The sequence below is a fragment of the Ambystoma mexicanum genome, chromosome 9 (genome assembly GCF_040938575.1).
Source record: "Ambystoma mexicanum isolate Mex_15411 chromosome 9, UKY_AmexF1_1, whole genome shotgun sequence".
Lineage (NCBI taxonomy): Eukaryota > Metazoa > Chordata > Amphibia > Caudata > Ambystomatidae > Ambystoma > Ambystoma mexicanum.
In genome coordinates this window covers 785,269,622-785,283,271 of record NC_090931.1, presented here as the reverse complement: position 1 = coordinate 785,283,271, position 13,650 = coordinate 785,269,622, and the positions used below count along the sequence as shown (strand labels likewise).

Sequence of the window (13,650 nt, the reverse complement as noted above, 5' to 3'; positions counted from 1 at the left end):
AATGCTAGTATCTGTCACACTTAGTCAGAATTATGAATACTAGTATGTGCTGCGCTTAGACAGAATGATGAATGTTGGAATGTGCCACACTTGGACAGAATTGTGAACATTTGACAGCATGGCATCCACTCTGCAGGACTCTCAAATCCAGATGTAGCCTCCATCTCTTTCTATCATATGAGTTTAGTCTTTCACTCAAATTTGCACTTGTAGGTTTAGGCTCTAGCCGTGCTTAGCCCTGTACTCAAATTGCACTGTTAGGTGTAGGCCCTAGCTCTGTTTTAGTCATGCACTCTGATTTGCGTTGTCGGGTGTAGACTCTAGCTCTGTTTAGTCTTGTACTCAAATCACTTTGACAGGTGCAGCCTGTAGGACTCTCAAATATGGCTGTGTATAGTCGTGTAAGCAAATTACATTGCCAGGTGTAGGTTTTCTCTCACTATGCAGGACTCTCAAATTTGGCTGTGCCTACTCTGGTACCCAAAACTGCACTTTTAGATGTAGGCCTCTCTCCCACCATACAGGACTCTCAATTTCTAGCTGTCCTTAGCCTTGTACCCAAATTACACTGTTGGGTGTAGTCCTCTAGCCCACTATACAGGACTCTCAAATTCTAGGTGTAGTCTCCTACAGTATGAAAGCTAGGCCCTCTTATTTAGACCTGGACATATATTGCCCCAGCCGAGCAACATCTCAACCTACGGTATGTGTATCTCACAGCACTAGCGTGGACACAGGCCGCAGGCACGGCCATGCATCCATGCAGGATAGAATACACCTACGGCTAAGCACATCCGTTCTGGTGCACACATAGCCATCCAGACTGAAACACCTGACGTACCTCAACACATCTGCCACTAGCATACAGCGACCACAACCCGAAAGGAATCTGGTATAGCTGGCCTCACATAGACTCAACCATAGCAATCTATCTCTAACCCTCAACAGCACCCACCCATGTGTCTGACCTCTCGTGGGCTGCTTAATCGTGCCTTGCCAGCCACCCAAGTCCGAGAACAGCAACATGCGCACACGCATCTCCTAAACTAAACCCCCTAGAACTTTGAACCACATCGACTGAGGTCACCAAGGGCATTCAACCGAGGAAAAGGCGCATTGAGGCCACACAAGTGTGGAAAGAGCGCTATATAAATAACCAAATACAAATACTAATTTAAGTCCCACTAACTTTCAGGGATCCTTTAGAGTAGTGAATGGGAGGACAATTGATGAAACTATCTGAATCAACTAGAGCAAACATTGCAATCAGTCAGCGTACATTAGATTTTCAGCGAGGAATAATGACATTATTTACAGTTATTTCATGATAAAATACATCCAAAGACAAAGTTTTATTTTACATTACTAATAGTTCTAATGGATACTTGCCTCCCACAGGTTCCTCTTTTGAAATAGTTCTAAAAAAAGACTGGTTCTGTAAATCTTTAAATAGACACCAGGGAGCATGGGAACAACTGCATCCCGACTTTATCATCCTAGCATTAGCACCACTAGCGTCAGAAGAGATGCCCAAGATGTCTGTGTGTTTGTGATTGAGTATATAGTGGTCAGGCCCGAACCTGTGGACTATGGCTTTGCCACTTTGTCAATTGTGTTATCAGAAATGGACAGACAACAAGATAAGTTTAAAATGTTTATTTCCAGTTTTGCTAACTAAATGCTAAAAGTGTTATGATAATTGTGGTGATAGCTAAAGTGCTGGATATTGTTCCCAAAGTGTGCAACTCTATCTTGAGTATCGGGTCTAAGGGTTTCCTAATTAGAAATGTCACAGTGTAGAAATGTCCACACTAGTGCCAAAAGGTCCTTGTGGCATTGTCCAGTGTTCCAAAGGTCCAACACAAAATTCCCAAAGGCCATGGTAACAAAACTTCAATACACAATCATCCTGTGTCCGTTTGCTTTTCTACTCGTGTGCCCGTGAAAAGGGTGGTTTGCTTCTCTACCTCTTTCCCTGTCCCACTGGTAGTCCTCTTTTGAGCTCCCAATACTATCTGGCAGATGGGTGTTTAAGAGGTTTGCCAAACCTTTGCCGCCTCTGTTGTTTTCCAGCTAGCTGCTAAAGGTTTTGCTTGCCAGGGGTTCTCACTGCCCTAGCTCTCCACTTCTTCCCTCAAGACTATCTCCCGGGCCAGCTTCCTTTCTCCTTTCTCTTGCCATTTTCTCCTCCTGTTGCTGCCATAATGTTGCTGTCTTGAACCTCCTCCCAAATTGATGCTATCTTCTGGAGAAACAAGGTCCTTAGGAACCTCCCTGTTCCTAAACCTGTCATTTTCTCGAACGCACTGATTCGGCTCGATCCCCATTGCTAGCCTTTTCCTTTCCTTCTCACTCTTCCACCATTACCTCTCACTTTCCTTGTCCTGAATTGTTTTCTCTCCCGATGGTCCCTCTGTGTACTTGCATGTCCAAAATGCTCTTCTTTGGATGGATTGTGTCCTCCCACGTATTCCTCATCTTTGATAATTAGGTTTCCAGCTTCAGCTGCTTCAGAAAAATACATTCCCGATAGAGGGCGCTGTGCGATAGCGTCTATGACTCGATGTCCTCGAAGGTCTCCCTCCGATGGTCGATGTCATCCGCAGTATATTTAGCACGTGCAGCGCCCGTTGGCTTCAGTTCCGTTTTTCCGATGCAACTTTCTCTCTGAGTTCGGTCATGTCCTCCCGGTCGACTCCATCGATGCCCAAGACCGGTTTTAAGAAATGTCAGGATTGTGGGTCGAAAATGTCCATCACTGACACCCACCACGTTTGCCTGTGGTGCCTCGGCACAGAGCATCGTACGAAGGTGCGCAAATCCTGTCAGGCGATTACTGATCATGCTCTAAGAGAGCATAAAGGTACATTGGTGGTGGGTAGAATTCCTAAATCCCCCTGTGTTCCAAAAAAACATACTTCTGATAGGTTGAGAGATTCTTCTTGTTGAAAAAGATAAAAGAAATCTCAATTGAGAAGTTGTTTGCGTCATTCTTCATCTTCTTCCAGGATTTCGAAGAAAAGACATCATAGGACTCCTTCTTCCTCGAGTAACTCCTCATCTGAGCGAATCACATGTCCAACGAAATCCGACTCCCCAGCTAAACGGGAAGAGTTTTGGGTGGGAAGTTATGAAAATCTTCGAGAGAGAAGCCCCTACTCCATCGAATGAACGGAAGAAAGACTGTGTCCCTCTGCATAAAAATGACAATGGGAAGTCAAAGGCAAATCCCAGTGCACCCTCGAGTCCAGGAGGCAAGCCTGACAAGCATTGAGAGCCTTTGAAGCCTCAAAAGAGTGAAAAGGTGTCAAGGACCTTGACAAGTTGAGAGGGCTTTGTCGAAGACAACTTCTATGAAAACAAAATCAGTTCCATGAACGCCCTCTACATCAGAACCTTCGACACCCATATCAAAGCCATCAACGCCTAAACCAAAGACTTCGACGCCATTGGCCTCAAGGCCTACTCTGGAGACTTTTTCTGAGCCATTGAAGGCAATACAAGAGAAATCTTATAAGCCTCAACCACAAAAGGATTTCTTCAAATCTAGATGCTTGGGCCTTATGGGTCATTCAGCAGGGATATTGCCTTCCATTCCTTCAGTGCCCACCCCCCGCACCCCGGACCATGGCCCTCAGGTCACCCCTTGTCTATGGACCCCATCCTCCTGGAGGAGGTCCATAAGCTTCTGGCGAAAAGCATGATCAAGCTGGTTCTGTGCTCAGAACGAGAGAAGGGGTGGTACTCAACCTACTTTCTAGTGACGAAGCAAGATGGCGGCTTGTGCCCCATCCTGAATCTGCAGCTGATGAACTTGTTCCTACGCAAGGACAAGTTCAAGATGGTTACACTAGCCCAGATTCTACACGCCCTCGATCTGCAGGACTGGTTGGTTTCCCTGGACCTTCAGGATGCCAACATCCATGTGCCGATTCATCAAAAGCACAGCAAGTACCTGAAGTTCGTGGTAGGTGAACATCATTACCAATTCAGTGTCTTTCCCTGTCTTGATGACTGGCTCGTCCGAGCCTTCTCCCCAAATCTAGTGTCGGAGCACCAACTCTGCACATGCACCCTATTGCACTTCAAAAAGCCTCATGTTTCACCGTCCCAGTTTTTCTGATTTATCTGTGCCTTCTTAGACACTTGCCTGGGCAGAGCCTTCCCGCCCTAGGCAGGGCCTTCCCTCCCAAGAATAGAGTAGCAAGCATCTTTCGGATGGTCAATGTCCTCCAATCCTAGGGACAAGTCCCGGCCTCTGCCTTCCTGTGCCTTCTGAGCCTCATGGCCTCCTGCATTCTAGTGGTGCTGGAGGCAAGGCTGCACATGAGATCACTTCACTGGCTTCTCCATTGCCAATGGTCGTAGTTTCCAGGGCCTTATTTGGACCCCTTGCGGGTATCGGTCAGGTGGCTCAGGATCTTGTGCGGTGGGACAAACGGGGAAACCTGCTGAAGGGCGTGTTGTTTCATCAACCTTTGCCCCAGGTGACAGTGATCATGGACCTATCCCTGGCTGGTTGGGGAGCTCATCTGTCAGACCTAACGGTGAGCTGACTATGGTTTCCCACTGAGTCTTGGGAACCAATCAACTTGCTGAAGCTGAGGGCGATCAGGCTGGCCATGGTTGCTTTCCTCCCCTCTGTGAAATGCAAGGGAGTGTTGATCATGATGGACAACACAGTGGCCATGCACTACCTCAACAAAAGAGGTGGTGTGGGGTCCTTGCCTCTGTGCAAAGAAGCAATGCAGCTGTGGTTCTGGACTCGAAAGAACAGTGTCTCTCTGGCGGCAGCTCATCTGACCGGATGAGAGAATGTCACAGCAAATGCCTTTAGCCGACAGACTTTGGCCTCCCATGAGTGGGAGCTCTGTCGGGGAGTTCTGGAGGAGATAGTCTTCTTTTGGGGACATCCACAAGTTGACCTCTTAGCTTCCAGTGTCAACAGGGAGTGCAAGTTGTTCTGCTCCAGGACATTTCCTCATCCAGGTGCTCTGGGGTATGTGCTGATGGTCAAGTGGACTTTAGACCTTCGTTATGCATTCCTGCTGATCCCTGTCATTCCGCTGGTTCTCAGGAGATTGCGCCTGTTGGGAACCACAATGATTCTGATCGCCCCAGACTGGGCTTGGAAAACGTGGTATTCAGAGTTGCTGAACATGTCCGTCTGCTTTCCCTGGTGTCTTCTGAGGAGAGTCGACTTGCTCACCCATTTGGAGGGGCAAGTCCTCCATTTGAACCTCAGCAGCCTGAACCTTCATGCTTGGCTACTGAGAGGCTGAGATACAAAGAGTGGGACTTGTCGGACAACTTTGATGTGCTCCTTTCAGCTCGGAGACCTGCTGTAAAATCCATGTATACCTGCAGGTTGTGTACATTTTCAATCTGGTGCTGGGAGAGGACCCTGGATACTTTATTCTGTCATCTATCCCGTGTTTGATTTTCTACTTTCTTTGGCCCAAGCGCGTCTGCAGATTGCGCTCTAAACGTTTACCTTGCTGCTATATCAGTTTTCAAGAGGTCCCTGGAACAGACCTCGTTCTTCACAATCCCCACTGTTATGCAGTTTTTGCGTGGTTTGTGAAACCAGTTAACTCCCCCAACAGTTTGTTGTTCTGGCTTGGGATTTGAATTTAGTTTTAACCTTTCTTATGGGCACTCCATTTGAGTCCCTTCATTTCATATCTGTAGTGTGTGTGCGAAAATGAGCTAAAACAACATGGCACCGGTGCACGACCATTTTGGACATTCACTTCCATTAACACAATGAAAGTCTACGTTTCTGTGGGCTCAGTAAGCAGATGTGAATTCTGCAACTGTTGCAAGGTCATATTATGAAGCAGATGAGCTCACTGTGAAAGATAGTTGTTGTATTGTCCGCTGAAGGACGAGCCAAGAAGGGAGTCGGAGCCATGCAGGTGCAGTGATAAGGGGTGCTGGGAACGAGAGCGAAGGAGAAAAGCTGGGTTTTTCCACTTCTAGCTGGATTTTTCCACTCTTTGCTCCCCATGCTTGTTGTCTGTCCTTCGGCCGGGGACAGTTTGGTAATCATGAAGGGGCAGGGATTTTTTTCCCCATAAGAGGTGAGGTATTCCTAATGGAAAATCAGAGAACTGGAACCCTGGGTGAAGAAGTCTTGCTTAGAGGGAGGACGCTCTGCTCCAGACCCCGTTAGCACGTGTGATCTCTCTGCCTACCTGCCTTGGGACTTGTTAGTGTCGTGGTGACCGAGATGAAGTTCCCTTCTGCAACTGCACAAACAGTGATGTATATTCTGTGTGTTTATGTATAACCAACTATATTTTATGTTTGAGGTCTTGGTGTGTTTATGATTTGTGTGAATAAAGGCCTAACAAGAGCCATTTATATTCCAAGTATTGGTCTAAGTGTGGTTTATTGCCTCTCTAAGTCCAAGAACTTTTGGTCCATTTAATACGGTAAGTGGCGCTGAGATCATTACACGTGTCCGAAAAGCAAAACAATGTCCTATTAGCTTATTCACCCTTAAGGTGTTTTTCCTGGTTGCCATCACTTCCGCGAGACGGGTGAGTGAACGCCATGTGTTTTCTGTTTTATCTCCCCATTTGTTTTTTTTCCAAAGAGAAGGTGATGTTGAGAGTGATACCCTCCTTTCTGCCAAAGGTCTCGGATTTTCCTCTCTCTCTCAGAAGATCCATCTTCCTGTGTTTTTTCCTGCGCCTTAACCTTCCAAGGCAGAGGAATGATTACATCGTCTGGACCTGGTTTGGGTCCTGAAGTTCTAAATCTCTCGTACTAGAGAGGCTAAGAATGATGAAAAGCTTTTTGTTGCTTAAGCTGGTGCTTGTTCTGGCAGAGCTGTTACCAAACGACCTTGTCCAGGTGGATCATTTTCTGCATCTCAGAATGTTACGATCTGACTGGGAATGATGGGCCTGAGTGTCTCGGGGCTCATTTGACCAGAGGAGTGGCTGCCACCTCTGACCTGCAGAGGGGTGTTCCGGTTCTGGACATTTGCCAGGTGGTAATGTGGACGTCTTTGCGCACATTTGCTAAGCGTTATTGCTTGGATTTCATTGGAAGGACAGTCCTCCAGAGTTTTCTGGTTAAGGTTGTGTCCTTGCTTCCACCCTCCTCCAGGTTGCATACTGCTTTGGGAGTCTATCATAGATGACTAATCAGTCGGAGGAAGGTGTCCTTTAGAAGAACAAATTATTTACCTGTTGGTAATGTTCTTTCTGATTGACGTTCATCCCACTGATTCCTCATCACCCACCTGACCTGCCCCTCTTGCGGGAAGCTAGTACACCATCAGTTTTACAGTCCCTCAGCTTATGAGTGCTAGGGAAAAAGGGTGAAACTTAGGTCACAGGGTGCAGCGTCTCTATATATACTGGCCCAACTTCCTATCTGGCGCGGCCTTGTAGAGGCATCAGACGGAGGTGACACAGAGCTGTGCTGCACCCCCTAGCATCGAAAACGTTTCCGGTGAAAAGCTGCGCTGGGATGGGGATACAATAGAATAGGACTCAGTGGGAGGACTTTCCATCAGAAAGAACATTGCGGAGAGGTAAGTCATTTGTTATTTAGCTCTGGGGACATATAGTAGGGTGACCAATTGGGCTGCAGGCCTCTCCGAGCTAGCATATGTTGGACCCAGGGATGGCGTGCAGATAATCCCATGGTCTCTCACTTAGCCCCCATCACACAGGAATGTACATTCAATTGAGGAAGATATGCACACCCATCCACCACTTGGAGTCCGAAGCTCCCACTATCCAGACCCAAAGTCACAGGGAGTAAATACATCCACACATCTTAAACAGCATTCAGATTCACAACAAAGAAATAGATCAAATACACACTATTACTGTTCCCAAAGGCCACGTAACAAAGCAGAACCCTCAATGTCCGAGAGAGGGTTTTCACGCAAAGTCCCGAGTGATACAATGTTATCAATCCTTTGTCTCCCAGCAGACTTTTCACTCATGGGTGACACAAGCTTCCAATTTCAAAGTATACCATCAATGATTTCACATACGAAGGCTTCCGAATGACTTTCAAAGGATTTACCAGCTTTATTCTCACATGCTGGACAGTCAGAGGAATTGTGCACCTCTCAGGCTGTCTTTCCCAGCCATAGAAGAAGTTAATTGCAAAAGAGCTGCCGTGCCAAATTGAGGCTTGGGTCGGCCCCTAAAACACAAATTAGGCTTGGGTGAGCGGATTAGCAGCAGTTTATCACAGCCCCTCATGAATTGCAGGTCCCAAGTGTAAACCTTTGCTAAAGAACCAGCCCAGGGCATGGAGACACAGCCCCATAAAAGCCCTATGAAATGGATCTTGTCACCCACTGGCATCTCAACAGTCCATAAAATGTACTTCCAAAAGGTCACCTCCTTCATTCTCGACTCTAGATACTTAGATCGTGAAAGTCGTTAATATCCATGCCCAATTGTTGACTCTAGATCTCAAAACAAAAACAATTTGCTGAATGTCGGTGTAATCATACATATTCCCCAGTAGGCAGTAAAAGAAAATGTGAGTTCTTCGCCTCTGGCAAAAATGAGGACGTTAAACACAAAAAGGTTGTATAACCCTTCTTAGCCCCCCCCCCCCTTTCAAAATCCTATCCCTACCAAAAAAGAATGTGAAACAGCTGGGTAAACACAAACCACACAACTTAAAACAGCACAGTTGGAAGCGATTTGAAAGAGAATAACTATGATGAAAAGACTACTGTGCCGCAGGAGTACATGAGTACAGCGCTTACTAAGACGCACACACTGCTCCTAACCCAACAGTGATCCCATTATAAAGGTAAACAAGGCATAGCACAATAATACACCTTTGCTTCAAATGGTAATGTGAGCAGGTTGTACACTTAGAAATGGTGCTTGCGTCGTCTTCTTCCTGCGAGATTTCTTTGGTTCGTTTCCCTTGCAATCCTTCTTTCTCTCTGAGAGGTAAGGACGTGCTCCCCGGAGGCCTCCTTGACTGGGAGAGGGAGCTCCAGACAAGAGGGGCCACAGGGAGCACGCCCCTGTCAGGGAAAAGGCCTTGCGGCTGAAAAAAACCCTGATTGCAGAATTGCTTTCCTTGATGTCTTTTCTCCCATGCCAGAAAACACTCCAGATGACAATGTGCGCCGAGCAGTCTGTCAGGATTGCAGGTTAGGTGGGAAGATGGTGACCTCCAAGTAAGCAGGAGCAAAAGGCAGTAAGACAAGATGGGAGTGTACTGCTTCTTATCCCAAAGTGAACACCCATTATACCGAAGGTATGCAGAGATCGAGGGGCGAGAGAGAGAGAAAAAGAAAACAAACATGCGCGTGGCCTCTGAGAAGCCACAGAGACAGTAATCTGACCTGAAATGAAGAGAACTCCCACGCCAACCGAAGCAAAGCAGAGTACGAGAAGGGAGAGGGATAGGAAGACAGGGCGTCACCAGGGAACCAGCAAGGCGTTAGAAACCACCAAAGGGAGAGTAGATGGCACGGAGCAAAAGATAAAGTCACACCAGAGTAAAGGGTTGCACAAGGAAGGACAGAGAGTAATACTTAGCGTATAACCCGGAGAAATCACTGGGGTTGTAACGTGCCAATCCGTGCACCAGTTACAACTAAATAACAGGCGGCGGCCATCTTGAAAAGAAACACTAGACCGCGTCTAGAGTAATGCGGAAAGCGGGACGGCCAACTAGTGGAGCCATCATTGATGTCAGCATTTCCAAGGGCAAAGCATGACAGTTTTTGGGAAAGATATTGGGCCTCATTATGGGTCCGGCGGTAACCTTGCTGGTGCTATTGGCGGGTTCCCGAAGGGTCCATAAACAATTACTGGCACCTGACTTCCCAGTGCTACCGGGCTATTCCAGGTCCGGCGGCCGGGAAGTCAGGCGCTGGTAATTTCGTTAATCCCCATTCCCATAGAGTTCTATAGGACTCTATGGGAGTGGGGACACGGAAGCACCGGCACCGTTGTTAATGGTGCCGGTGCTTCCACGACCAGTCTGCCTAGTGTGACTGCTGTGCCCAGCAGGGTCAGACCTGTCGGGCACAGTGGCTCCGGCAGGCAAACCTGTAGTTTGCCAGTCCGGAAACAAGGGTGCGGGTGAGCTTACCAGCACCCGTATTTCCGGCCTGCTAACTTGTAATGAAGCCCATAGAATGCTATCTTCCATGGCACTAAGGCCCTCGATGGCTGGCTACTGGTACAGGGCCACTGCAAATACCTTGTTTTTTTTGTCAGGGTGGCTCAATAGTTTCAAGCCAGGATTCTAGACACTGCACTATACATTGAGGTAGTGTCTAGATGTTTTTACCAATGGTGAGTCACTGTCGAGATGAATCGTGACAGGCTGCCCAGTGGATTCAAGCGACATTGAGACTGGTCAAGAGATTTTATTTATTTTATTTGCAAAGCGCATAGCCGAGCACCACATGCATATTAGCGCTGAACATGACGCACACACATAAAGAACATTACACATAAGCAGGAGATAGTCACCTGGATTCAGGGAGGCTGAGGTGTACGCGATCAGGGAAAGAGTGCAGTTTTGAGGTCCCGTTTAAATTTCGAAAAGCTGGAGCACGCTCTTAAATCAGGGGACAGAGCGTTCCAGCACCTGGGCGTAGAGTGTGGGAAGGACCCCTGTGAAACTGTAGACTGTTTTGATTTGGGGGTTTGCAGAAGGTGGGAGTTGTTAGAACGAAGGACTCTCCAAGCAGGCAGCCAGGAGAGTCTATCGGCCAAATAGCTAGGGCTCTTGCCATAGAGGCACCCATGAGTGATGCAGAGAGTTTGATAACCTTCCAGCCATCACCTCTTTGTTTTTGCTATGTCACCCCGAGTGGGACGGGTCTGCCCAGACGTGGGTCCCGTGCCTGCTGGGCCTAGAGACCCAAGCTACTCCTCACTGATGAGCCCCAACAAGGGTGAAACATGTTTGGGGATGCTTGTGGTCTCGTGCAGAAGGGATGTGGCCTAGCAGTTCGGGCTGGACTGCCCCATTTGGGGTGGGGCCAAGCCTGATTTGCATATGGTCTTTCCCTTCTGTAATGGCTTGGCAGGCGAAGAACGGTGGTCTGGAGGGTTGCCCAGAGCATTGCCAGTGGTTAAGATTAATTCTAAACCTTCCAGCCATCACCTCTTTGTTTTTGCTATGTCACCCCGAGTGGGACGGGTATGCCCAGACGTGGGTCCCGTGCCTGCTGGGCCTAGAGACCCAAGCTACTCCTCACTGATGAGCCCCAACAAGGGTGAAACATGTTTGGGGATGCTTGTGGTCTCGTGCAGAAGGGATGTGGCCTAGCAGTTCGGGCTGGACTGCCCCATTTGGGGTGGGGCCAAGCCTGATTTGCATATGGTCTTTCCCTTCTGTAATGGCTTGGCAGGCGAAGAACGGTGGTCTGGAGGGTTGCCCAGAGCATTGCCAGTGGTTAAGATTAATTCTAAACCTTCCAGCCATCACCTCTTTGTTTTTGCTATGTCACCCCGAGTGGGACGGGTATGCCCAGACGTGGGTCCCGTGCCTGCTGGGCCTAGAGACCCAAGCTACTCCTCACTGATGAACCCCAACAAGGGTGAAACATGTTTGGGGATGCTTGTGGTCTCGTGCAGAAGGGATGTGGCCTAGCAGTTCGGGCTGGACTGCCCCATTTGGGGTGGGGCCAAGCCTGATTTGCATATGGTCTTTCCCTTCTGTAATGGCTTGGCAGGCGAAGAACGGTGGTCTGGAGGGTTGCCCAGAGCATTGCCAGTGGTTAAGATTAATTCCTAACCTTCCAGCCATCACCTCTTTGTTTTTGCTATGAGAGTTTGATAGGTGACTCTGCAGGGCACTCCTTGCATTTGAGACATGATCAGTTCTCTGCTGGCATTCCACAATGTGTACAGCATTGTTCTGCATTGCCTGTAGGCGGACCATTTCACCTTTACCATTGCAATAGTGGCGCAAGTAGAGGGGTTCAGCAAATGCCTGAGTTGTGCGAGCAGCTTCAGATAATATGCCGAGCTAGAGACAAGGCTGTTAATGTCTAACTTCATTGTCAGTTCCTGATCCAGGGCAACTGGATGTTATATCCAGGGTTACTGGATATTAAGAGTCCCCATTTCATGCGTATCTAGTTATTGCCAGAAACATAAAATATCTTGATTGAAATCAATACTTGTAAAAGCATTTTACATATATTCAAATGTACAACTGATACATGTATTGGTGCTATCTTACAAATGTGATTTAATTAATTATTTTCTGTATATGCACTCAAGTCGGCCATTGACTCGCAAATGAATGTTGTCTTCTCTCCTTTGTACCTTGCATTAATGGAGTGCCATCTTTCCTTTTCCACAGTAAGCTCGTGAAGATTGCAGCCCAGCTTCCACTGCCATTGTCTATTGCCATAGTGGCCTTTGGACCGATGCACTTATACAGAGTGTCGCACTTTGCTTCTGTTGCTCTCCTTTTTCATGTATTGTGTTGTTTTGCATAGTTTTTTTTTGTACTGCTCTATTTTTTCAAATAAAGGTTAATGTAGATGTACACATGCCCTGATAACCGGACTATAACCCGATGAAGAGACACATCTGCTGGAACCATTTTAGGTTTTGTCAATAGGTGCGACATGTGCAGAGAGAGAAGCGTGGCACTTGTTTCATAGACCAAAATACATGAAAGCTGATGTTCAGAAATATCAGTGCAACATTGTTGTATTACTTTGTTAATGACTGGCACCATGAATGTGTGACATGCGTGTGTTTTGCTATTTAATTTGACGAAGTGGGAGAGCTCGTTTTGTTTTCCAATGAATCCTGTTATAGATTTGGCCAATTGCATTTCCCGATAAACCATCATAGACCGCCCTCCCCGCCCCTCCTACTGATAAGTGCTGTTAATGCACTCATCTGACACCATTCCGCCCTTCATTCTGAAGCCGCAGTATTTTCACACGTGGACGTTCAGAAGATGAGAGGAAGTGAGGATTGTGGATGTAAAAAGAAACCCGTCCACGCGGTGGTAGGACATGTCCTATCCTAAAGTTTGCTGTGCATACTTTGACAGCAACATAGCAAGAAGAAAACAAAATGTTAGCCACGCCGTTAGAGGCAGTTCGTTATTGGGCATGTGTTTTGATATTTCCCATTATGTTACTGCCAATTATATTAGCGTTTCGTTCTGCTATAAAATCAGTTGTTGGTTCAAATTTGCAGTTATCAGATGTCCGGATTCGTCGTTTTCAATACATATTTCTTTTTAACAATGTTTCTAGGGAAAATGGGTGCTCAATTCAATTTTGCTGATGGCAATCATTAAAAAAATGGAATGAAGAAAATGTTTTCAATTGTCAGAATCTCAAGTTCAATATTCAATCTTAAAAGGAACATTGTTTTTCGAATGTGAAATGGAGCAAGCGCTCATTTGCTGGATGTATATGAAACACACACGGGCTGGTTTCCCTTCTTTCTATTTATGCTACACATTGTTAACGGCACAAACTCGAGCTCTATATTGACAATTATTTATCTTGACATTAGTTATTTTGTGAACCTAAAATATCAGCTACTAAGGTTTTTACAGCCTTTCAATATTTAATCAAAAAGTAACTTTTTGGTCATTGCGGTGTATTACAGTTCAGGTTTGTAGCTGATGTGCACTATTTTTCATTTAGAA

The 13,650-nt window shown here is 46.8% G+C and overlaps 1 protein-coding gene across 2 annotated transcripts in view; it reads left to right on the top strand.

Annotated features, from left to right (window-relative positions):
* The window catches only part of PGAP1 (post-GPI attachment to proteins inositol deacylase 1), a 1,466,013-nt gene extending 1,452,697 nt beyond the window's left edge, over positions 1-13,316 (top strand). For both annotated transcript variants that reach the window (XM_069615724.1, XM_069615725.1), the window contains one exon: positions 12,334-13,316. In XM_069615724.1, the coding sequence (XP_069471825.1) occupies positions 12,334-12,472 (139 nt within the window). In that variant the 3' untranslated portion in view covers positions 12,473-13,316. The remainder of the gene's footprint in view (positions 1-12,333) is intronic.
* The last annotated feature ends 334 nt before the right edge of the window (positions 13,317-13,650 follow it).